The sequence below is a fragment of the Mauremys reevesii genome, linkage group 22, assembly GCF_016161935.1.
Source record: "Mauremys reevesii isolate NIE-2019 linkage group 22, ASM1616193v1, whole genome shotgun sequence".
NCBI lineage: Eukaryota > Metazoa > Chordata > Testudines > Geoemydidae > Mauremys > Mauremys reevesii.
Window position 1 is genome coordinate 22691809 of NC_052644.1, and position 24994 is coordinate 22716802.

The 24994-nt window shown below is 58.0% G+C and overlaps 3 protein-coding genes across 4 annotated transcripts; all 3 read right to left on the reverse strand.

Moving 5' to 3' along the window:
• Nucleotides 1-393: 393 nt before the first annotated feature.
• Nucleotides 394-924, reverse strand: LOC120388486 (zinc finger protein interacting with ribonucleoprotein K-like). The gene has a single exon (XM_039510310.1). The coding sequence runs from the start codon at nt 922-924 to the stop codon at nt 394-396; it is 531 nt and encodes a 176-aa protein (XP_039366244.1).
• Nucleotides 925-14732: 13808 nt separating this feature from the next.
• LOC120388687 (lysozyme C, milk isozyme-like) lies at nt 14733-17049 on the reverse strand. Its single transcript, XM_039510691.1, has 4 exons — nt 16699-17049; nt 15972-16130; nt 15308-15386; nt 14733-14928 (listed from the first exon to the last, which is right to left on the reverse strand). Exons 1-4 carry the CDS (start codon nt 16835-16837, stop codon nt 14862-14864), a joined length of 444 nt encoding a protein of 147 aa, XP_039366625.1. The 5' UTR covers nt 16838-17049; the 3' UTR covers nt 14733-14861.
• Nucleotides 17050-21309: 4260 nt separating this feature from the next.
• LOC120388879 (lysozyme C-like) lies at nt 21310-24454 on the reverse strand. 2 transcript variants are annotated; one of them, XM_039510972.1, is made up of 5 exons: nt 24383-24454; nt 23767-23960; nt 22864-23022; nt 22128-22206; nt 21310-21530 (listed from the first exon to the last, which is right to left on the reverse strand). In XM_039510972.1, the coding sequence occupies exons 2-5, from the start codon at nt 23903-23905 to the stop codon at nt 21464-21466; spliced, it is 444 nt and encodes a 147-aa protein (XP_039366906.1). In that variant the 5' UTR covers nt 23906-23960; nt 24383-24454; the 3' UTR covers nt 21310-21463. The 2 variants fall into 2 exon arrangements, with proteins under 2 accessions (XP_039366906.1, XP_039366907.1); XM_039510973.1 differs by lacking the exon at nt 24383-24454 and adding an exon at nt 24317-24337.
• Nucleotides 24455-24994: the final 540 nt, after the last annotated feature.

The following is a 24994-nucleotide window of genomic DNA, read 5'->3' on the forward strand; positions in this document are numbered from 1 at the left end:
TGAGGATAGCTCCCTTCAGCAGCTAACTCCAGGTACAACCTGAGTGGAGACAAGGGACAGGTCGTTTTCACCTCAGTGGAGCTGGTTGTGGTCAAACTTATCTCCCCCACCTGGGGGGATGGGCCTTCCTGGCAGGACAGACACACGCTCCAGTTCCTCATAAGACCACAGAGTGGACAGAAAGCATCCTGGCATTCGCCCCCCCCAAAAAAATGAGCTGCAAATGGCAGAAGCAAGAAACTCACCTGCAGCAGATGAGAAACCATGGTTCAGGCAGTGGTGCAAAGCACTTGACAGGGTACAATGTGGCAATGAGCACGTGTATTTAATAAATAAATAAATAAATAAATAAAAGTACAGTTTAGCCCAGCCTTAGTCAAGACATTTATGGCGTTAACCCATGTGTATTCCCTGAGTGACAGGGCCTGAGCTCCGCCGGAAGCTTTTCCCGCACTCGGCGCAGGTGTAGGGCGTCTCGCCGGTGTGGATTCTCCGGTGGGTGACCAGGGATGAGCGCTGGCTAACGCTTTTCCCGCACTCGGCGCAGGTGTAGGGCGTCTCGCCGGTGTGGATTCTCTGGTGCGTGATCAGGTTTGAGCTCCACCGGAAGCTTTTCCCGCACTCGGCGCAGGTGTAGGGCGTCTCGCCGGTGTGGATTCTCTGGTGGGTGTTCAGGCCTGAGCTCCGCCGGAAGCTTTTCCCGCACTCAGCGCAGGTGTAGGGCATCTCGCCGGTGTGGATTCTCCGGTGGGTGACCAGGGATGAGCGCTGGCTAACGCGTTTCCCACACTCGGCGCACGCGAACGGGGTCGCTCCTGTGTGGATTCTCTGGTGCCTAATACGGGAGGAGCTCTGGCTGAAGCGTTTCCCACCCTCAGAGCATGGGTAGGGTCTCTCGCCCGTGAGGATGCGCCAACGTCTCATAAGGTCTGAGTAGCTCCTGATGGTTTCCTCTGCCCTGCGCTGACTCTCACAGGCTTTGGTCTGTGGCCAACCACAGCAAACGTCCCTTTTGCATCTCCCGGAGACTGTATTATGCTGAGAATCCAGACATGGGCCACCCGCTGCGCCGGGGAGACAGAAAACCGCCGAGAGAGGGATGGAAAAGGGGGGGAAGGAACCAAAATAAATACCAGAGAGATCAAAGAAACCAGGAAATGAATCCCCCCCCCCCTTCCCCAGAGGAGAGAGAGGGGAGGGGATCGACTCTATATCTCAGCCCAAGAGAGACACACCGGATCCTTCACCGAGGAGGCCAGCTGACAGCACGGATGGTCCCATGGGAGAGGATCACAGCCTGCTTGGCTCTATAATGGTGTGAGAATGGTGGGGGAGCTACACGTTGGTAGACATGTGCGTGTCTTGTTAATTAAGTCTAGACTTTAGAAGGCGAGTTACAATTTTATTTTATATGTAACCGTTTGTGTCCAATATTCCTACTTCCTACGACTGAACCTCCGTGCTCTGTTCAATCTCGGTTTCCCTGTACACTTACCTAGGAGCTGTATGTTAAGTGGAGCAGGGATCTGGGGTGAAACTGGTAAGCCGGGGCGTACTGAGTCTGTTTACACTGCGACAAACCTGTGCTTGAGCCTCAGCATCTACACTGCAACCGAGCTAACCCAGGGCTCAGACCCAGAGTCCCAGGACTAAACAACACTGATTACCCCCGGCCGCTCTTGCTAAAGGGCCAATGTAATCAACCAGCTCCAGGCCCTTTTATTTGCTGTTTTAGAGGCTATAACAGGGTTCAAAAAGAACTAGATCACATCATGGAGGACAGGTCCATCAATGGCTATTAGCCAGGCTGGGCAGGGGTGGTGTCCCTGGCCTCTGATTGCCAGAAGCTGGGAACGGGCAACGGGGGATGGGTGACTTGATGATTCTTTACAATCTGTTTTACATTACTGCTTATATGTGGCCACCAGCCAGTGGCTTGCAATTTAGCCAAGGTTTTTTGTTTAAATGCCCCCCCCCACTTTACAGACTAGGGAAATTATTTTTGTTTTTAAAGCTGTGGTTACCACCCAAAACCCTTTTTATTTTTAAACGTTTGGGGTCCCAACCCGCAGTCTGAGCAGGGCCGGGTTTAGGAAGTGCGGGGCCGATTTCGAACAGTTTCGATGGGGCCTGGCAGGGATGACTAAAATAAATAAATAAAATAACACGTAAAAAGAAACACGTGGGGCTTGTACTCACCGGGCAGAGCTCCAAGTCTTTGATGGCACTTCGGCGGCGGGTCCTTCACTCACTCCGGGTCTTCAGCGGCACTGAAGGACCCACCGCCGAAGTTCCGCCGAAGACTTGGAGCACCGCCCGGTGAGTACAAGCCTCACGTGGTTTTTTACGTTTTTTTTTTTAAGTCATCCCTGCCGGGTGCTGCTGCCAGGTGAGTAAAAATTAAAAAGGCGCCTCTAACTGGGGAAGGGATTCTCACTGGGCGCGGGGCCCTCTTGGCGCAGGGCCCAATTCGGGGGAATTGGTGGAATAGGCCTAAAGCCAGCCCTGAGTCTGAGAACTGATGCTCTAGTATCGTTCTGGGTTGCGGGTCTGGCCTGTTAAACCCTCTGCTGGGTCTGTGTAACTCCTGGGGAAAGGGAGTGTAACATCCCGGCAGGATGGCTTCTGTCACCGGTGACATTGTGCTGTTCTTATGGCTTGTTAATACGTCTCTCGTCAACATTCAAAACATAGCGTCGTTACACCCCCCAAAGAGAAGCCAAGCGCAAGCTGAGAGCTTTCGCCGACGTGGGTCTAAACAACACACACTCCCGTCACACATCATGTTGCTTTATTACGTTTTTCTGAAAGGCTCTGAAGAAAATCTTCCAAAGCGACTAAGTCAACTGGGTCCTTCTGAACATTTTGCGCTTAGTGCATCATTTTGTGATCACGTGGCCCTTTTTGGATACTGACAACTAAACTCGGATATTTCCCCCCCCACCAAAATGCCCTAGGAAGTGTAAAATGCGACAGTCAGAATTTCAAATGGAATGTTATAAATCAAAACGCTCAGAGAACTTTGTCATCCAGCTAAAATAAAGTCATTTACAAACTTACCTAGGGATGAATGATTATTGTTGACAAAATCATAGCCAAGGAAACACGGAGGATAAACTATAGTGGGAAACTGGAAATCGTTTCCAGTCTGCCAGCCTATGAGACCCCTACTGAAATCAATAGGATGCAGTTTGTGAACCATGTTGGTATCTAGACAACAGCACTTAGTGGAACGACCAAGAATGGGGATGTTTTTATAAGGTGTGGCAAAATGGCCGATGTTGGTATGGTGGGTCCCGTGCTTTTCTTGGCGGCGGGCTAGGATACCACCCCTTGCCCCTGCTCTTGGGGTGCCGAGGGCCCCACGAGCGGCCCAGGAAGGTGCTAGAGGAGGGAAGCGGGGAAGGGGTCTGGGTTTGCTCCTCTGAGCCCCAGCCCCTCTCAACCCCTGCAGGTTTCTTCCCCCTTTTCACCCCTTGGGTAGGGCTACCCTCAGTCCTTGACGCTGCAGGAGGGAGTCCCCCTTCCTTCAGTGCTCTGGTCTTTCAATTGTCAGCAACACAGAGACACAGACCCCCAACTCCGTGGTTGTTGTTGGGGGTTTTTTTCTCTCTCTCTCGCTTTCTCTCAGTCAGTCAGTCTCTCTCTCACACACACACACCCACACACACCCCGTCTGCCTGAAGCAGGGGTTTTCTCTCTCTCTCTCTCTTGTTTTCTCACACTCACTTACTCACAGACACAGACACCCCTGGTTGCCTGGCATCCGTAGTCACCCCTCCTTCTTCCCAGCCTACCACCGCTCCCACTTGGGCCTTGGGGGCAATCCCACCCCTGTACCCCGGGCGGGCGGGCCCCACCTCCGCTGTGCGTGGTCCAGTGGGGCCCGTGGAGGAGGGTGCGGTGGGGTTATCGCTCGGTGTGGGAGACGGCCAGTCCCAGGGGGAGTTTTCCCTTCCCCATGCTGCCCCCCACTATCCTCCCGACACCCTATCCATAGGCGCTGATTCCGTGGGTGCTCTGGGGCTGGAGCACCCATGGGGGAAAATTGGTGGGTGTGGAGCATCCATTGGCAGCTCCCCGCCCCCCTGCCTCAACTCACAGCTGCCTCCGCCTCCTCCTCCGCCCCTGAGCGTGCCGCCGGATCCTGCTTCTCCCCCCTCCCTCCCAGCGCTTGCACCACGAAACAGCTGTTTCATGGACGCCTGGGAGGGAGCGGGGAGGAGGAGGAATGCAGAGTGCTTGGGGAAGAGGTGGGGCCAGGGCGGGGATTTGGGGAGGGATCCGATGGGGCAGGGAGGGGGCGGGGCCGGAGAGGCGCGGGGCCAGGGCGGGGATTTGGGGAGGGATCCGATGGGGCAGGGAGGGGCGGGGCCGGAGAGGCGCGCTGCCAGGGCGGGGATTAGGGGAGGGATCAGATGGGCCAGGGAGGGGAGGCGCGGGGCCAGGGCGGGGATTTGGGGAGGGATCCGATGGGGCAGGGAGGGGAGGCGCGGGGCTAGGGCGGGGATTTGGGGAGGGATCCATTGGGGCTGGGAGGGGGTGGAGCCCGGGAGGCGTGGGGCCAGGGCGGGGTTTTGGGGAGGGATCCGATGGGGCAGGGAGGGGGCGGGGCCGGAGAGACGTGGGGCCAGGGCGGGGATTTGGGGAGGGATCCAATGGGGCAGGGAGGGGCGGGGCCAGGGAGGCATGGGGCCAGGGCGGGGAGTTGGGGAGGGATCCGATGGGGCAGGGAGGGGGAGGCGCGGGGCCAGGGCGGGGCTTTGGGGAGGGATCCAATGGGGCAGGGAGGGGGCGGGGCCGGAGAGGCGCGGGGCCAGGGCGGGGAGTTGGGGAGGGATCCGATGGGGCAGGGAGGGGGCGGGGCCGGAGAGGCGCGGGGCCAGGGCGGGGATTTGGGGAGGGATCTGATGGGGCAGGGAGGGGGCGGAGTCAGGGGCGGGGGGGGCACGAGCTCCCTCCCATGCCAACAAAAGTTGGGGCATGTGGTCCCATCCCATCGCCCTGCCCCTGCTAGACCTTGGAGTGCTGGGGGGGAAGCGGAGGGGGCGGAGGCCCCCCTGTAAGACCAGGAAGGGGGCCGCTGGGAGCGAGCCTTCTGTCTTGCCCCCAGATACGCTCCGACCACCAGAGCCGGCTGGGGGTGTCGTGGCAGCAACGAGGGGCAGTGCTGCCCCTCTTCTGGAGTCCCTCCTCGTGGGGCCCTCTGCTGGAGCCTCTCCCACCCCCTTGCCATCCGGGCCCCCCGTCGGCACCAGGGCGAGTGTTGGCTCAGATGCCGGCGGGGAGGCCTCCGGGGTAGTGGGTGGAGACTTCTCCATTTTTGAGGAGATCGAGGCCCTGGGTCCGAGCCCCGTTACCCAGGACGTCAGCGAGCCCCCTCTCCCCTTCCCGCAGCTGCTTACTCCCCAGGAGCTCATCTACCTGCACGGCCACGAACGGCACCTCACTAGTGGCCACCAAGCCCACTGAGGTGACGGTTGGTGCCACGTATCCGGACGAAGCTCCTCTGGGCAGCGTCCACTGGCTCCCTAGACTCCGTCGAGGAGCAATGGGGGCTGTCCGGGGTTCTCTGCTGACCCAATCTGACTACTCTCCCCCTGCTGTGGCAGTATTTTCTCTTTCATTTTCACTCCTACTTAATTCTCTCTCGAAGTGGAGAGGAGCCACGTAACCCAAACGTCTCAGTGTTTCTCTCCCCGGCCCCGAGTTAGCAGCGGTCTGGTTTGCGAGGCAAAATGGAACTTAAGAATAAATTTGTTGAGATTTGGCAAAAGGAATTTGGCGTTGCAGCTACTTCACTTGGCTCATTAATTTTGATAGGGATCGAACAAATAATGGAAGTTAAATTTAAATGCCCTCCAAAGAAGGACTTGAGAATCTGGTACGGCGTCCTCTATTTTGTTGTTCCAGCTGTGCTTTTGTTTTTGCTGAGTGTGGCTTTTCAGCCAAAATGTGTCAAGACATGCTGCCATAGCTGTTCTCAGTGTTTGGGGTCTTCCTCTAGGATTGTCTTGCCTTCTCTTATATGGATTGTCATTCTTCTCATGGATGGAAGATATGTGGCTTGTCTGTGTAAAACAGATGAAGAAATCATCACAGCAGACAATACGGAACTGCCCAGTGACTGTTATGTACAATCACAGGTAAGGTTCTCCCATTACAGATCTTTCATGAGAAACTCAACCGTCTGTGGCATTTTCCTCTCAGCTGTCTTGGATTCTTGGTCTAGTCTGGAATTTTTTCAGTTTCAAATGTTTAATAGGGACGAGCTAAAACAAGTTCTGTAACAGCTCGCCGACAGAGATGAGACAGTTACAAATGCAGGGGTGAAAAAAGTACCTCGATCCAAAGCCTGGGTCAGTCATGAGACATTAACACTGTATAAGAATGACTGGCAAATGCTATGTGAGATGTATTGCTTGGGGACACTCAGGCAATAAATAAAACAGATCCAAAATAGAGAGTTAATTCAAAGCATACGTAAAACAGATCACATTAAAAGAATATTAAGGATGGAAGTCAAATGCTCTGAAGTTAGGAAATGCAGCTTTGTGGTTGCCTGTGTGGCCTTAATTCTGCCTTCGTTATGATGCAGTCTTTAATTACACGATCACACGCTATTTTTCCAAGCGACCCCTGTTGTCAAAAGAAAGTCTCAGCAGCACTGAAACATATGGGATCACAGCCACAGTTTTGTGTGCTTCTTTCTTCACTTTTCGGCTTTGTCTAGCTTAGGAAAAGACAGGTTTCAGAGTAGCAGCCGTGTTAGTCTGTATCCGCAAAAAAAAAAAACAGGAGTACTTGTGGCACCTTAAAGACTAACAAATTTATTTTAGCATGAGCTTTCGTGAGCTAAAGTTCACTTCTTCGGATGCATAGAATGGAACACACAGACAGGAGATTCGTAGGTAGGGTGACCAGATGTCCCGATTTTATAGGGACAGTCCCAATTTTGGGGTCTTTTTCTTATATAGGCTCCTATACCCCCCCCCCACCCCCCATCCTGATTTTTCACATTTGCTGTCTGGTCACCCTATTTGTTGGGTTTCTTTGTACAGTCAAACCTCAGAGTTACGAACCTCTCAGGAATGGAGGTTGGTCGTGACTCTGAAATGTACATAACTCTGAACAAAACACTGATCCAGCTTTGAAACTTTACTGTGCAGAAGAAAAATGCTGCTTTCCCTTTGTTTGTTAGTAGTTTACAGTTAACACAGCACTGTCCTGTATTTGCTTTTTTGGTTTTGGTTTTTCTGTCTCTGCTGCTGTCTGAGTTTGCACTTCCCACTTTCAAAGGAGGGGTGTGGTTGACTGGTCTGTTTGTAACTCGGAGATTCAACGGTATCGTGGTAACACCTCACGGCCCCGGGCGCCCACTCAGCACCCACTGGCGGGCCCCACCAATCCGATCCTCCCCCTCCCCTCCAGCAGCTCCCACCCACTGTTCATTGCAGGGCTGGACACACTTGGGGGAGGGGGCAGAACAGGGCAGGAAGAGGGGGTGGGGGTCTGGGAGAAGGGGTGGAGTGAGGGAGGGGTCTGGGGCGGAGCAGGGGTCAAGCAGAAAGTTGGTGTCTCTGGCAGGGAAAGTGGGGCAGGATAAGGATCTGTCAGTGTCACATTCTCCCCTCGACCCGGCTTGTTTTGAAATGTGCTGGGTTATGGGGCGTGGAGCAGGGGAGGGATCCCGATTGCTAAATTATACTCATGATATTTTACAAACTGAGGTTTGTATAACTAGATTGTGTCAGTAAAGCCTCCAAGGCTTGATTCACGCCTGCCTGTGCACCGGGACCGTAAACTGTACGTCACCCTGTCCCTACCCCCGGTGGTGGGACGCAAAACATTTGCGAAGAAAAAGTCCAAAAATAACAAATCTGAATGTGCTGATTTTTTTTCCTCCCCAGCTTGCGGGTCTCGTCCTCATTCTCGGGGTGATTGGCATTTTTTCCATATACAAGTGCTCACATTGGAGCTCCGACTGCGGCGAAAGCGATGAGACGCAAAATCAATGTGAAATGGGGAAGACTTCGACCACACAGCTAAAATGTTAGGAGAAATTAATGAAGGACGTCGTGGAACCTCACGTCTCCGTTTGTTTGGACAAAGTTTTTGCAGTTATTGACGAAGAGTGTTCATGTGCTGGAAGTCAAGATGTTACAGAGTAGGGTGACCGGCTAGCACGGGGGGGGTGGGGGGGGCAAACCTTTTGGCCCGAGGGCCACATCGGGGTTGCGAAACTGTACGGAGGGCCGGGTAGGGAAGGCTGTGCCCCCCCAAACAGCCTGGCCCCTGCCACCTGTTCGCCCCCTCCCACTTCCCGCCCCCTGGCTGCCCCCCTCAGAACCCCTGATGCATCCAACCCCCCCTGCTCCTTGTCCCCTGAGCGCCCCCTCCTGGGACCCCTGCCCCTCCCCGGGCCCCCTGGCCCCCCCCCACCCCCGCTTGCTCCCTGTCGCCTGACTGCCCCTGACCCCTATCCACACCCCGCCCCTAACCACTCCTCAGGACCCCACCCCTATCCAACCCCCTTCTCCTTGTCCCCTGACTGCCCCTATCCACATCCCTGCCCCTAACCGCCCCTCGGGACCCCACCCCCATTCAACCCCCCCCCGCTCCTTGTCACCTGACAGCCCCCTCCTGGTACTCCCGCCCCTAACCGCGCCCCAGGACCCCACCCTCTATCCAATCCTCCCGATCCCTGTCCCCTGACTGCCCATGCCCTATCCACACCCCCATCCTCTAACAGGCCCCCCAGAACTCCCACCCCTATCCACCCCCCCGCTCCCCATCCCCTGACCACCACCCCCGAACCTCCACCCCAACGGGCCAGAGCACTGGCAGCACGGCACACGGAGGCTGTGGGGGAGAGGGGACAGCGGGGGAGGGGCCAGGGGCTAGCCTCCCCAGTCTGGAGTTCAAGGGCAAGGCAGGATGGTCCCGCGGGCTGCTGTGTGCCCACCTCTGAGCTAGCAAGTGTGGAAAATTGTGCCACAGTGTTACAGCCTTTTCTATCAGGACATCTGGTCACCCTGTCGTGAACAGCCAGCAGAGATCTACAGATTAGCTGCTGATTTCAAATATTCCTGTAATTTGGATGGAAAAGGCTGCAGCCCACCTTTATAGTAAGTGTCCCATCTGAACAGAACAGAACAAAAAACAATTGGTTTTTGTTATAAACATACAGCTAAGGGGTAGCGTAAAATCCCTTCTGGGCAGCTGTACTGAATCTTTACCTGTAAGGGGTAAGAAGCTTAAATCACCTAGTTGGCACCTGACCAAAAGGGCCAATGAGGAAAGAAGACACTTTCAAACCTGGGGGGCGGGGGGAGGGTTTGTTTGTGCTTTTTTGGTTTGTTTCCTCTCTGGATGGAGAGAGAGACCGGGCTGGAAAACATCTCCTAAAAACATACCTAAAAGGAGCATCTAAGATTACAAAAATTGTAAGTAATGGCAAGGAAATGCATTAGATTATCTTTTGTTTTAGCTTGTGAATTTTCCCTGTGCTAAGAGGTAGTTTTATTCCTGTCTTTAGAACTGTAAAGCTAAGTCCAGAGGGGAGTCCTCTGTGTTTTAAATCTTTTTATCACCCTGTAAAGTTACCTTCCACCCTGATTATACAGAGGAGCTTCTTTTACTTTGTTCTTTATAATAAAGTTCTTCTTTTAAAAACCTGGTTGATTTTAGTGTCCTAAAGATAAAGGGTCTGGTCTGTACTTATATTAAAGGCAATTGGTTAGTATATTATTCTCAAGCCTCCCCAGGAAAGGAGGTGAAGGAGCTTGGGGGGATATTTTGGGGAAATAGGGACTCCAAGTGGTCCTTTTCCTGAATGTTTGTCTAAATCACTTGGTGGTGGCAGCAATACCATCCAAGGACAAGGAATGGATTTGTGCCTTGGGGAAGTTTTTAACCTAAGCTGATAGAAATAAACATAGGGGGTCTTTCATGCGGGTCCCCACATCTGTGCCCCAGAGTTCAGAGTGGGGAGGGAACCCTGACAGTTTTTTTTAAAGAATAACTAATCGTTGTAATAATAAATCTGACAATTACAGAAGGCCGGATCTCGGGACACAATCCTACTAGATTACAGAATGCCAGTTCGACAAACTAAATCAATCACCCGATCAGAGGAGCCTACTTCCTAACGTGCCGGGGGGTCTTCCCCAGCTCCGCCCCAGGCCCCGCCCCCACTCCACCCCTTCCCCCAAGGCCCCACCCTACCCTGCCTCTTTCTGCTCCTGCTCTGCCCCCACCCTGCCTCTTCCCACCCCGGTCTGCCCCCTCCCCCGAGCACATCTCACCCTTGATCCTCCCCCCAGCACCTCCTGCCCGCCGTGGATCAGCTGTTCTGTGGTGTGCAGGTTGAGGCACTGATAGGGGGGCTGCCGGTGGGTGCTCAGCACCCACAATTTTTTTTCTGTGGATGATCCAGCCCTGGATCACCCACGGAGTCAGCACCTATGAACCTGATTGTAGACATTGCAGGAGCTGTAGGCATAAGAACATAAGAGCCGTCAGACCAAAGGTCCATCCAGCTCAGTGTCCTGTCTACGGCCAGTAGCCAGTGCCAGGTGTCCCAGAGGGGATGAACAGAACAGGGAATCAGTTTGGCATAACTAACAGTGTGAACCGGAGTAGGCCTGGCCGTGGGAAAATACCAACCCACTTGGTATTATCTAACACCAAGTAACCACATGACATTCCTGACCACAGAGGAGGGTACAAAACCCCACAGACCTCTCAAGTAACTATGGAAACAAATTGCTAAGAGGCGCTCCAGCAACACCCCGACCCCGTGGATACGATACGGACGGGATGCCAGGATCCTGGATCAAGTTGTTTTCTTCTAACGAGCGGGCACAAGGAGACGGGTGGTAACAAGCGGACGGCGTCTGGAGCGTGATACGTAACTTGTTTGTATCAGTGTCTAAGGGAGAAGTCAGGGGAGGGGCACCCCAGCCGAGGGGGCAGCGTCCTGGTGCACGGACTGAGTGGGTCCAATTGTCCCGGGCACGGGTGTGTTATGTACATGTCGCTCTGAGGGAGCACTCCAGATACTGCAGCCCCGAGCACTCAGACCGAGGTTGCAGCCTGCTCCTTGGGCTGCTGCTGTGGGTCTGCTCCCAGCAGTGACCTGCTCCCTGGGCTGCTTCTCTGGCTGGCACAGCTCTGCTCCCCTGCTCAGCTCAGGCACCTGCTCTCTCCTTAACTTAGCCCCGCTGTGTTGCAGCTCCCATGGGGGATGGGACCCCCCAGCCTCCTGACTCCCTCATTAAACTGCCCGCCCTGTCAATCAGGCTGACCTGGAGCACTGGCCTCTCCCCATTGCCCCTGGGGACTGTCAGTCTCAGGGTCCGGATTTCCCATCGACTAGGGTGACCAGCCAGCAAGTGTGAAAAATCGGGACATGTGCCAAGTGGGTGCTCAGATTTCCCTCCTTTGACTTTCCCTGCTGCTGGTGATTGGGCAACAAAATGGCAAATGAAATTTAATGTGGATAAATGTAAAGTAATGCACCTTGGGAAAATTAACCCCAACTATACATACAACATGATGGGGGCTAATTTAGCTACAACGAGTCAGGAAAAAGATCTTGGAGTTATCGTGGATAGTTCTCTGAAGATGTCCACGCAGTGTGCAGAGGCGGTCAAAAAAGCAAACAGGATGTTAGGAATCATTAAAAAGGGGATAGAGAATAAGACTGAGAATATATTATTGCCCTTATATAAATCCATGGTATGCCCACATCTCGAATACTGTGTACAGATGTGGTCTCCTCACCTCAAAAAAGATATTCTAGCACTAGAAAAGGTTCAGAAAAGGGCAACTAAAATGATTAGGGGTTTAGAGAGGGTCCCATACGAGGAAAGATTAAAGAGGCTAGGACTCTTCAGTTTGGAAAAGAGAAGACTAAGGGGGGACATGATAGAGGTCTATAAAATCATGATTGATGTTGAGAAAGTGGATAAGGAAAAGTTATTTACTTATTCCCATAATACAAGAACTAGGGGTCACCAAATGAAATTAATAGGCAGCAGGTTTAAAACAAATAAAAGGAAGTTCTTCTTCACGCAGCGCACAGTCAACTTGTGGAACTCCTTACCTGAGGAGGTTGTGAAGGCTAGGACTATAACAATGTTTAAAAGGGGACTGGATAAATTCATGGTGGCTAAGTCCATAAATGGCTATTAGCCAGGCTGGGTAAGGAAGGGGGTCCCTGGCCCCTGTTTGTCAGAGGATGGCAATGGATGGCAGGAGAGAGATCACTTGATCATTGCCTATTGGGTTCACTCCCTCAGGGGCACCTGGCATTGGCCACTGTCGGCAGACAGATACTGGGCCAGATGGACCTTTGGTCTGACCCGGTACGGCCTTTCTTATGTTCTTATATTCTTATGGTGTGTAACACGTTTCCTTAATCCCTTTCTGATCAGAGGCTTTGTAAGTCCGAGTCGGTTCGAGCCATTTCTCTTAATCGCCCAAAGTCCTGCTCTGGTTTAGATCTCGTCACATTTCTCATTCCTTGTGCCGGTTCATTCCTTCTTCCTTCCAGAGCGCAACCATGAAAAACCAGGCTCCCCAAACCCTCTGGGCCGACCCGCTCTTCAGGGCGCTGGGGTCCCACGGAGGTGGGTGGATCTGCCCCAATCGGCACACGACACCGACCCCACCCGTCGGGGGCAGCCTTCCCTTGGATCGCCTGCCGAGGCCATAGGAAGCGAGCACCGAGGAGGGGTGACCAGATAGCAAGTGTGAAAAATCGGGACGGGGATGGTGGGAGGTATAGATGCCGATGTAAGAAAAAGCCTCAATTCTCGGGACTGTCCCCATAACATCAGGACATCTGCTTTGAGCAGGGGGTCGGACTAGATCCCTCCTGAGGTCCCTTCCAACCCTGATCTTCGATGAGTCCATGATCTGGTCACCCTAGCGCCGAGTGAGAGGGGACCGAATCAGGGCTTGGGGCGAATCAAGCGGAGGGTTCAGATCTGGTGGGGGGACTCTCACGGGAAGACTGTGCCCCCTCCCCGGCAGCCAGGGCCAGCAAGGAATGGCAACAATACGAACGCGTCGTTCGTGTGTGCAGGGCCGGTGCAACCATTTAGGCGACCTAGGTGATCGCCTAGGGCGCTGGCATTTGGGGGGCGGCATTTTCTTCGTCAGCAACCGCAGCCGCCGGATCTTCGGCCGCCCCAGTCGCCGCCGGCATTTAGGCGGAGGGAGCTGGGGAAGGGGAGCGCGGGGAGGGCCGCCTGCAGCAAGTAAGGTGGGGCGGCACCCAGGGGAACTCCCCGCCCCAGCTCACCCCTGCCCCGCCTCCTCCCCGAGCACGCCGTGGCTGCTTCACTTCTCCTGCCTCCCAGGCTTGCGGCGCCTAAGCTGATTGGTGCTGCAAGCCTGGGAGGCGGGAGAAGTGAAGCAGCGACGGCGCGCTCAGGGAGGAGGCGGAGCAGGGGTCAGCTGTGGGGGCGCCTCAGGGCGCAGGGTGGGAGCTGCCGTGGAGGGGGCACCTCAGGGTGGGGGCTCGGGGACGGGGGAGGGCGCAAGGTGGAAGTTTCACATAGGGCACGAAACATCCTTGCACCGGCCCTGCGTGTGTGACCAAAGCAGGGTCGACTTTTAATTCTTGGCCGCGTCTTCCTTCCGCCATGTAAGCTGGGCCTGTTAGGACAAGGGGCCCTGAGTCTCCACCTCTGTTGGAAACAAAGCCCGTTAGCAAGTCCCCTGCGGGTCTTTCTCCCCAGAGTCAACAGGAACTGGGTTGGGCACCTGTTGATGCAGAAGCAGGACAGGAAATGCAGTGGCTGCCTGCGCTCAAGCTCGTTTCTTGAGGCGGAGAGAGAGAGATCTGTGGAGGAAATCTGCCGGTGGCAGCTAATCCTCCTATTCAGGGCTGGTCATTGGGGGTGGCCCGAGAGCTGCCCCGTAGCCGGTCCTGTGGTGCTAAGGGTCCCACGCTGACTCCTCTGAGTGCAAATCCCCATGGGACCGGGACGTGCTGGCAAGAGGGATGGAGGCACCTATGTCTCACCTGCTGTCTGTGCAACCCAGGGGCCTAACGGGGAGATCGCTCTGCCAGGGACCCATTGCGGGGAGGCAGGCCAGGCCTGGGCTGTGTCTGGGTCATTGCTGCGAGGCAGATTTAGCCTGCCACATCTGGGGGCTGTAATTTGGGGTCTGCTCCGATAGGTTCCCTGCTGCTGGGGTCAGATGCCGTGACAGCAAGCAGTCAGGACAGCTGCTTTGCAGGGGTCAGGGCCATCCCTGGGGGGGGGGCGCAGAACATAGGCGCCGGGTGTCCATCTGGTGCGGGGAGCTCCCCAAGTCTCTGTCCAGGCCACGCCCCCACCCCACTGAGATGTGTGCCTCAGTTTCCCCTGCGTACCGCATAGTTTACCGGGGGAGGGGGAAAGGGCTTTTCTTTGCAGAAGAATCTGGAGATCCTGCACCCTCCCCCGGACAATGGCCTGGCAATTTGTTCCCTAGCAACTGATGACCCTGGACCTGTGCATGGGGGGGCACCAGCTGGAGAACAAAGAGCGAGTCGGGAGGAGACCAGGTAACCTTGTTAGCCCTGGCCCTGGGTACCAGGCTGGGGTGGGCCCCGGGGTCTGATCTGTTTTCACTGGAGGGTTTTCATTGACTTCACTTCACAGGGGTCTCGGGCCGGGGTCTCGGGACCCCTGGCAGCCTGCGCAGGCGTCTGACCAGAGAAACACAGCGAGGAGATTTCAACCAACGGGGTTTATAAATTCCTTCGAGATTGTTCAGTGCAGGGAGCATTTGTGTGAACGGACAGACAGACACAGGGAGAAGGACAGACGCCCCCCTGTGGGGGGAGACACACTCGGGCCTCACAGATTACAACTCTCAACCCACTCGGTCAGGTCCTGCTTCTCGCAATGTTCCTTCCAGTCGTCCCTGAGGGAGGGGAAGTGACAGACGAGATGGCTGGTCACCAGGACAGTAACACTGAGAGAGAATCTGTGGGGATGGCTTGCCCAGTGCTGAGATGCAGCCACTTCTGGGGTGGGGCAGATGGAGAACGGCCGCACATAACACCACACGGGGATGGCTCACCCACTGCTGAGATGCAGCTACTTCTGGGGTGGGGCAGTTGGAGAACGGCCGCACATAACGCCACAAGGGGATGGCTCACCTGGTGCTGAGGTGCAGCCACCTCTGGGGCGGGGCAGCTGGTGAACACCCACACATAACACCACACGGGGAGGTCTCGTCCAGTGCCGAGATGCAGAGCTCCTCTGTTGGGAATACCCCTCCGCCCAGGGAGCCCCCTTACCAAGCCTCCATGCCCTGAGGATCCTGCACCACTCTCTTCACACAGTTGATGTCGTCCTTGATGTCGGGGTTCAGCAAATCTAGGAGCAAGGGAGGGAGGGTAAGGCAGGGATGGGCCCCCTCAGGGAGGCTGCAGCGTTGGGGGGGGGGGGCTGGGATGAATGGGGAGGGGGTCAGATCGGCTCCAACCACACCTCAGCCAAATCCACCCCCCCCCCGGAAACCCCGCTGCCCCCCGGTGTCTGCTGACGGGAAGGGTGTCTGTTCTCACCGCACCCCATAACACGGCCCCCGGTGCGGCTCAGCAGGCAGGGAAAATACCCCAGATCCTGGGGGTCTTCAGGACGCAGGAGTGGTTAGAAGCATGACTGGGTGTCGCACAGGAATTTCCCAGAGCACAGCGCCCCACTGCAGAGCCCCCCACTGACCCCAAAGACTGGTGCCCCCCACTGACCCCCTGCTTGACCCCTGCAGCCCAGTGCCCCCCACTGAGCCCTCTACTGAGCCCCCCACTAACCCTGCAGCACAGCGCCCCCCGCTGACCCCCCGCCCCCTGCAGCACAGAGCCCCCCACTGACCCTGCAGCACAGCGCCCCCCGCTGACCCCCCACCCACCACCTGCAGCACTGACACCCCCTGCAACCCGGCGCCCCCTGGCGCCTCACCCTGGCAGCGCACGTGGCACAGGTTCTCCGACGGGCTCTGGGCGTCCTGGCACCACCAGCCGCTGTTGATCTGGAAGATCCCGTAGTCGGAGCTGCCGTCCGCATTGGCCCCCACGGCCGCCGTGTCGAAGCCGCTCGTGTAGAACGCCAGGCAGACCCCTGGAGGGCACAGCCCCATAGAGACGGGGAGCGGCATGGGGGGCACAGCCCCATAGAGACAGGGAGTAGTGGGGGGGGCACAGCCCCATAGAGATGGGGAGCAGTGTGGGGGGGCACATAGCCCCATAGGGAGGTCCCACGGGGGAGGTGATGTGGGAGGGACACACAGCCCCATAGGGAGGCCCCACGGGGAAGTGATGCGGGAGGGACACAGCCCCATAGGGAGGCCCCACGGGGAAGTGATGTGGGAGGGACACACAGCCCCATAGGGAGGTCCCAAGGGGGGGTGATGCAGGAGGGACACAGCCCCACAGGGAGGCCCCACAGGGGGGTGATGCGGGAGGGGCACACAGCCCCATAGGGAGCCCCACGGGGGGGTGATGTGGGAGGGGCACACAGCCCCATAGGGAGGCCCCATGGGGAGCGGTGCAGGAGGGGCACAGCCCTATAGGGAGGCCCCATGTTGGGTGATCCCACAGCCCCATAGGGAGGCCCCACGGGGAGCGGTGCGGGAGGGACAAACAGCCCCATAGACCAGCCCGTGGGGCAGGCCCGAGGGCTCACTCACAGTTGGCCAGGCTGTATCCCTCGTATCCGTCCATCCCGCCGTCCTGCAGCGTCTCCGCCAGCTCACAGCGGGTGAAGATCTTCCCCCGGCCCCCCACGCTCAGACAGGCCAGCAGGGTCGCCAGCCCCAGGACCCCCATCCCCGCCGGGCCGGGGGGGGGCAGCCGGGCTGCGGATCGAGGGGAGCTGAGACGGGGTCGCCGGGAACGGGCCAATGGCACCGTCGGGGCCGCGCCGGGCAGACAAAGCGATGGAGACAGAGATGGGGGGTGTTTGGGGCTGGCCAGAGGGGGGCTGGGCAGTGGCTGGGAGCTGTCTGGGGGCCCCCCTGCTCTCCGTGGCCGGGGGTCGTGGCCTCCCTTCTAGAACACCCTGCGGTGTCATGAAGGCCCCGTGTTCTAGAACCGCCCCTCGGGGTTCCGTGAAAGGGAGTGACTCCGGATTGACCCGGGGACGGGGGTGAGGTCAGGTTCCCGCACCACCCCCCCTGCAGTCACGGGGTGACGTCAGCTGGAGCCAGGCCGCAGTGCGCCCCAGGGATCTCTCGGTGCCCACAGACAGGGGGCGCTGGGCGTAGGGTGACCAGACGTCCTGATTTTATAGGGCCAGTCCCGATATTTGGGGCTTTGTCTTATATAAACTTCTATCCCCCCCCATCCCAATATTTCACACGTGCTGTCTGGTCACCCTAGCTGGGCGTTTCACAGGGATCCCCAGGCTCCGAGCTGTGCCCGATCCCTCACTGAGCCGGGCCGGGGGACGTCGCTCCCCAGAGCCAGTCGCCCTCTGCTGGCAGATCTACAAAGTCCGGAGCCTTTGGGATTTCAGTCCGACCTCCTGTCTGCCAGGCCAGGGACCTTCCCCACGATAATTCCCGGAGCAGAAACACGGCCCAGCTGGATTTAAAAGCAGCCAGGGATGGAGGATCCGACGCCCGCTTTGGAGAAGTGTCCCGATGGGTTATTCCTCCCAGTGTTAAAAAAATCCCACCTTCTTGCCAGGCTGAATTTGACCAGCCTCCACTGACACCTTTGCTAGATCGAAGAGCCTGTTATTAAATATTTGTCCCCTACGTGGAGCACCTTGCTGGCTACAGCCCAGTCCTCCAATTTATCAGGATCCCTTTCAACGTTAGCTCTGTCCTCCCCCAAGGACAGACACACACACACACCCCTCCCCGCTCGCAAACTCCCCTCGCTCTGTATCATCTCCAGACTGGATCCGTCTGCTCTCTACTCCTACCGCTGGGCAATGATGCTGGACCCAGGACACTTCTCTGTGGAGACGTATAAAATCCTGGGGGCTAAATTAGCTGCCGCCCCTGAAGGAAAAGAGCTTGGGGTGAGTGTGGGGAGTTCTCCGAAAACGGCGGCAGTGGAAAAAGCGAACGGAACGGGGGAGTCGTTGAGAAAGGGAGAGATAATAAGGCAGAAAATAGCCTGTTGCCTCTATATAAATCCATGCAGGGCCGCCGAGAGCGGGTTTGGGCCCCCCCAGCAAAGGCGGACCAGCTAAACAGGGCGGGGAAGCTGGGCCCCGGGCCCCTTTCCGGACCCCCGGACCCCTTTCCAGACCGGGACCCCCCTGGCTCAGCGCCCCCTGGGGTCAGTCGGGGAGGTGGGGCAGGGGATCCCCTGGCACAGCACCCCCTGGGGCCGGGCGGGGAGATAGGGCGGGACTGGGACCTCCTGGCACAGCACCCCCTTCCGGACCGCCGGGCCCTGGTAATTTGTACCCGCTTTTCCCCCCCTCTCGTCGTCCCTGAATCCATGGTATGCCCACATCTGGAACACTGCGTGCAGATGTGGTCGCCCCATCTTCACAAAGCTAGACTGGAATTGAGAAAGGTTCAGAAAAGGGCAACAAAAATGATTAGGGTATAGAACAGCTGCCGTATGAGGAGAGATTAAGAAGACTCGGACTTTTCAGCTTGGAAAAGAAACAACTCAGGAGGGATATGATGGAGTCTATAGACTCATGACTGGTGCGGAGAAAGTAAATCAGGACGTGTTATTTACTCCTGCTCAGAACACAAGAACTAGGGGTCCCCCAATGAAGTGAACAGGCAGCAGGTTTAACACAGACACAAGGAAGTATTTCTTCACCCAACGCACAGTCACCCTGTGGAACTCCTCGCCAGAGGACGGTGTGAAGGCCGAGACTATAACAGAGTTCAGAAAAGTACTAGATAAGTTCCTGGAGGATACGTCCATCAATGGCTACTAGCCAGGCTGGTCAGGGATGGTGTCCCCAGCCTCTGTTTGCCAGGAGATGGGAATGGGCGACAGGGGATGGGTCACTTGATGATTCCCTGTTCTGTTCATTCCCTATGGGGCACCTGGTGTTGGCCATTGTCGGAAAACAGGACCCTGGGCTGGATGGGCCTTTGCTCTGACCCAGTCTGGCCGTCCTGTGAGGGAGGTTCCCACTCAAGACCTCCCTCCAGACCCTCGTCCTTCCATTAATAATGACTCTTCATTTGCGGTTGTTTAACCATGTACAGAGCCACTGAATGGCTGGTCTGCTGAGCCCGCCTGTCTCCAGCTCACGTCTCAGGGCGTCGTGGAAGGAAATCGGCCAGAGGAAGCCAAATGGGGCCAGGTGCAGAGACCGGGCGGCTGGGCTGACCAGGGGGATGGAGGAGACTGGGGGGGGGGGACGGGACTGGCTGGTTTAGGGGAACAAAATGAGGGAGCTCTAGTTTCTCTCAATAGCTACATCGGGGGGCTACGCCCCAGGACCGGAGAAGAGCAACGGAAGCTAAGGGACGATGGGCAGAAACGTCCCACCAACAAATTCCGGCTGGAAATTAGGAGACGGTTTCTAACCATCAGCAGGGTGAGGCTCGGGACCAGCCCCCCACTAGGAGAGGGGGTGGGGGCAAACAACGTAATTACTTCGCAAAGCGAGTGGATGAGGGCAGTCAGCGGCCGGCGTTGCTTGTGAGAGCCGGGACAGGGCTCAGCTGCCCTGGGGCTCCAGTCTGGGTTATGTCGTATGTCGCTAACGCTCATGCTTCAGGGCTCCCGTCGGTCACCGGCAGGGGTCAGGAAGGGATTTCCCCCAGGTCAGTTTGGCAGGGACCGGGGGGGGTCCCCTTCCTCTGCAGCATGGGATGTGGGTGATTCACCAGGATTATCTGGGTGTCTCTCCCTTAATCTCTCCCCTGCCATTAGGCGTCCTCGGGTGTTGGTGCACCCCAGTTCCACCTCTCTGCACAGCGCAGTCTCGTCTCCCGTGGGCTGTGATACGTGGGTCTCGTTCGGCCATGGGGGTTGCTGCGCCGGCACCAGGGGTGGCCCATGGGAGCCAGAAGCTCAGATTGGGTGAGAGGGGCTCTTCTGGCCTTGAACTCAGAGAAGCCGGGAACAGAGAGCGCAGGGCCTGTCCCCTCCAGCAGGGGGCAGCAGGGACACACACACACACACACACACACAAAACACACACACAGCAGGGACCATCCCCTCCAGTAGGGGGCAGCAGGGACACACACACACACACACACACACCCCGCAGGGCTCCTCCCCTCCGGCAGGGGACAGCAGGTACATACACACACACTCACACACCCCGCAGGGCTTGTCCCCTCCAGCAGGGGGCAGCTGAGGGACACACCCCGCAGGGACAATCTCCTCCAGTAGGGGGCAGCAGGGACACACACACACACACACACACACAGCAGGGCTCCTCCCCTCCAGCAGGGGGCAGCAGGTACACACACACACACACACACAAACGCCACAGAGTCTGTCCCCTCCAGCAGGGGGCGCAGGGACACACACACACACACACACACACACACACAGAGCAGGGCCCGTCCCCTCCAGCAGGGGGCAGCAGAGACACACACACACACACACACACACACACACACACACAGAGCAGGGCCCGTCCCCTCCAGCAGGGGGCAGCAGAGACACACACACACACACACACACACACACACAGAGCAGGGCCCGTCCCCTCCAGCAGGGGGCAGCAGGGACACACACACACACACACACACAGAGCAGGGCCCGTCCCCTCCAGCAGGGGGCAGCAGGGACACACACACACACACATACACACACACACACACACACACAGAGCAGGGCCCGTCCCCTCCAGCAGGGGGCAGCAGCGACACACACACACACACACACACACACAGAGCAGGGCCCGTCCCCTCCAGCAGGGGGCAGCAGGGCCCCACACACACACACACACACACACACACACAGAGCAGGGCCCGTCCCCTCCAGCAGGGGGCAACAGGGACACACACACACACACACACACACACACACAGAGCAGGGCCCGTCCCCTCCAGCAGGGGGCAGCAGGGACACACACACACACACACACACACACACACAGAGCAGGGCCCGTCCCCTCCAGCAGGGGGCGACAGGGACACAGAGGGAGAACATTGTCTACACCTGGGGGCTGCTTTCGCCATCCGGACACGTCCCTCGCCGATCAGACCCCTCTCCCCCGGCCCCAGCCTCTGGAACTCCCTCCAGGTCCCTCTGGCTGCAGCGAAGGTGCCTCTTGCGGTTCCGGACACCCCGTGGCCCCGTGCCGGCCCCCAGCCCCGACCCCAGCGACCCCACAAGCCCAGCGAACACGGCTCTCGAAGGGACGGGTTTATTGACCTTCCCCTCCCCCACCCATTGCGTCTAACTCTCCCTTGCGCGTGGGGGGCCCCTCGCCCAGCCCCACTGGCGGAGCCGGACGCAGAAGCCGGCTGGGTCCTTGGAGACGGGCGCCGAGGTCCTCTGGCCAGATCACAGATTGCAGGAAGCCACCCAGTGACTCAGGTCCCGGCCCTTGCAATGGTCGCGCCAGGGCATCCTGACGGGGCAGAGAAGAAAGGTCAGGGGACAGGACCAATGAAGATGCTGAGATGCAGCCACCTCTGGGGCAGAGCAGCGGGGGAACAGCCGCACATAACGTCACCTTGGGATGGCTCGCCCTACGCTGAGATGCAGCCACCTCTGGGGCAGGGCAGCAGGGGAACAGCCGCACATAACAGGGATGGCTCATCCAGCAATGAAGGTCAGTTTCACATTACCCTGTGTGGTGTTACATTATATAACACCATGGGCTGCACTGCACTGTGTTGTGTTCTCTTGTGCTACATAATCCCTCCATTTCTTGTATTGTGTAGTGATTCTTAGGGTTGCAAAAAGACAGAACTAAGAGTGGAGATAGATAGATAGAGCGATAGATAGAGGGGGTGGCTGGGGATAGATAGATAGATAGATAGATAGATAGATAGATAGATAGATAGATGGGGTGGCTGGGGATAGATAGATAGATGGGGTGGCTGGGGATAGATAGATAGAGGGGGTGGCTGGGGATAGATAGATAGATAGATAGATAGATAGATAGATAGATAGATAGATAGAGTGGCTGGGGATAGATAGATAGATAGAGAGTTTCCCATACCAGACCCCCATCCCCTGCCAGTCCATCACGACTTTCTTGACACAGCTGATGTCGTCCGCTAGGTCGGCAGTCAGTAAATCTGTGGGGAAAGAATGAGATGAGGTGTGAAGGGGGTCAGGCTGCGCGGACCCCGATCCCCCAGCTGGGCAGGTCCCCCGGGCAGGCCCCAGGGCCAGCTATCCTGGCCCAGACAAATCTACACTGCGCAGGGCTGCTTCACCCAGCGCTGAGATGCAGCCACCTCTGGGGTGGGGCAGCTGCGTTACTGGACTGCAGCTTGTATGTCAGGCTGGGAAAGGCCACATAGCTGGGGAAAAACTGAGTCCTACCTATCTACCCCCAGCCACCCCCTCTACCTATCTATCTACCCCCATCCACCCCATCCATCTATCTACCCCCATCCACCCCCTCTATCTATCTATCTATCCCCATCCACCCCCTCTGTCTATCTATCTACCCCCATCCACCCCATCCATCTATCTACCCCCATCCACCCCCTCTATCTATCTACCCCCAGCCACCCCATCTATCTATCTCTATCCACCCCATCTATCTATCTATCCCCATATACCCCATTTCTATCTATCTATCTATCTATCTATCCCCAGCCACCCCCTCTATCTATCGATCTCTCCCCCAACCCCCTCTAGCTCTCCCAGTCTCTCCCCTGCCCAGCTGGGCGGCCGTGTGGGGCTGGGGTCCCTGCCTGCTCTCCCCGGGGGGGGGGGGGGCGCACCACGGCAGCGCGTCTGGCACAGATCCAGCGTGCGGCTGCGCTGGTCGCTGCACCACCGGCGGCTGTTGATCTGGAAGATGCCGTAGTCCGAGCTGCCGTCCGAGTTCTCCGTCACGGTCCCCGTGTCGAAGCGGCTGGCGTAGAAAGCCAGGCAGAGCCCTGGGCGGGGCGGGGGGGAGACTTGTCAGGCAGCCCCTTGGCCTCCAGTGCCCGGAGAAGGGGGGTCCCCGTCCCTCCCGGCTGGCAGGCGCGGCCCCCAGCGGCTGTGAGCCCGGAGGGTGGCTGGGGGCAGAGAGAGCTGAGGCTGGGCTGGCCCGAGCCAGCAGGGCCCGTTCCACCCGTCCAGCCCAGGGCCAGACGCTACGCCCAGGAAGGAGGCCGACCGGCCCGACTGGGGACTGGGTCGTGCAAAGCAGGGACCCTGGAAAGGATCTCGGGGTCCCCGGTGGACAAGGAGCCCAACCTGAGTGACCCGGGCCACAGCGGGGGAAACAGGGCTCCGGAAATCCTGGGGTGGGCAGACAGGAGAGAGGTGCCTGCGAGACGGTTTTGCCTCTAGCTGGCGACTGGTGAGACAGGTAGAGACAAACTGAATCCTGGTTCCCAGCCCCCCTGCTCTAACCACTAGATCCCACTCCCCTGCCTGAGCCAGGGAGAGAACCCAGGAGTCCTGGCTTCCACCCCACCCCCACTCTAACCACTAGACCCCACTCCCCTCCCAGAGCCAGGGAGAGAACCCAGGAGTCCGGGCTCCCAACCCACCCTCCTCTAACCCACTCGACCCCATTCACCTTAGTTGGGGGGGGGCGGATGAATTGTTGGGAGATTTCAAGGCGAGCCGGAGACGGGGCAGGGGGGAGGAGAGGGCAGGGGGGAGGAGGAGCATGGGGGATGGGCACTCACAGTTGTCCAGGCGGTACCCCATGAACCCGTCCAGCCCCCCTCTCTGCAGCAGCCGGGCCAGCTCACAGCGACTGAACACCTCGCCCCGGGCCCCGGCGCTCAGGCAGGCCAGGACGGGAAGCAGCGCCAGAGCCCTCATGCCCACACGCCGGGGCGAGGGCGCCGGGTTCGGGGCCCCACACCCTCCGTGCCGCCTGCGGGGGGAGAGAGGCGAGGGAGTGGAGGCAAGAAGCGTGATGCTGGCCTCCCGCATAGAGCAGGCAACGAACCCAGGAGTCCTGGCTCCCAGCCCCCACCCCCGCTCTAACCACTAGACCCCACTCCCCTCCCAGAGCCAGGGAAAGAACCCAGGAGTCCTGGCTCCCAGCCTCCCGCTCTAACCACTAGACCCCACTCCCCTCCCAGAGCCAGGGAAAGAACCCAGGAGTCCTGGCTCCCAGCCCCCCCCCCCCGCTCTAACCACTAGACCCCACTCCCCTCCCAGAGAACCCAGGCGTCCTGGCTTCCAGCCCCCCCAGTCTAAGGCACTTGTCCCCAGGCCGTTCCATGCCTGTTTCCCCGGCGGGAAGGCGATGCTGAGCGGGGCCCCCGGGGGCAGTGGCTCTGGGGCGCTTACCAGGCCCTGCAGCACCACGGACCCCCAGTGACCCCCAAGCCGCACACCCGCCCCTCGCTCTGATGTCTCCCAGCCACCCTGGGTTCTGGAACATCCCCGTGGAGACCCACTATGACATCACACCGGGCCCCAGCCTGGAGCCGGTCGAGCCAACCCCCCATCTGCACACAGCCCGGACGCCTGGGTTCTCTCCACAGCTCTGGGAGGGGAGTGGGGTCTAGTGGTTAGAGCGGGGGGGGGCTGGGAGCCAGGACTCCTGGGTTCCCTCCCAGCTCTCTGGCAGGGGCAGTGGGTCTCAGGAGTGAGGGCACCGGCAGCACTTGGGGTGGGGAGCCCAGGCCCGGGCTGGCAGGGGGCTGGTGTTTTGTGTTATGTGCAGTCATTCCTCAGCGACCCCGCCCCAGAGGTGGCTGCATCTCAGTGCCGGGCGAGCCGTCCCCATGTAATGTTATGTTTGTGTGTTTCCAGCTGCCCCACCCCAGAGGTGGCTGCATCTCGGGCCCAGGCGAGCTGTCCCCATGTTACATTGTGTGTGTCTGTTTGCCAGCTGCCCTGCCCCAGAGGTGGCTGCAGCTCAGCAGCTGTACATAGAGAACTCCGCTCCTGGGGGAT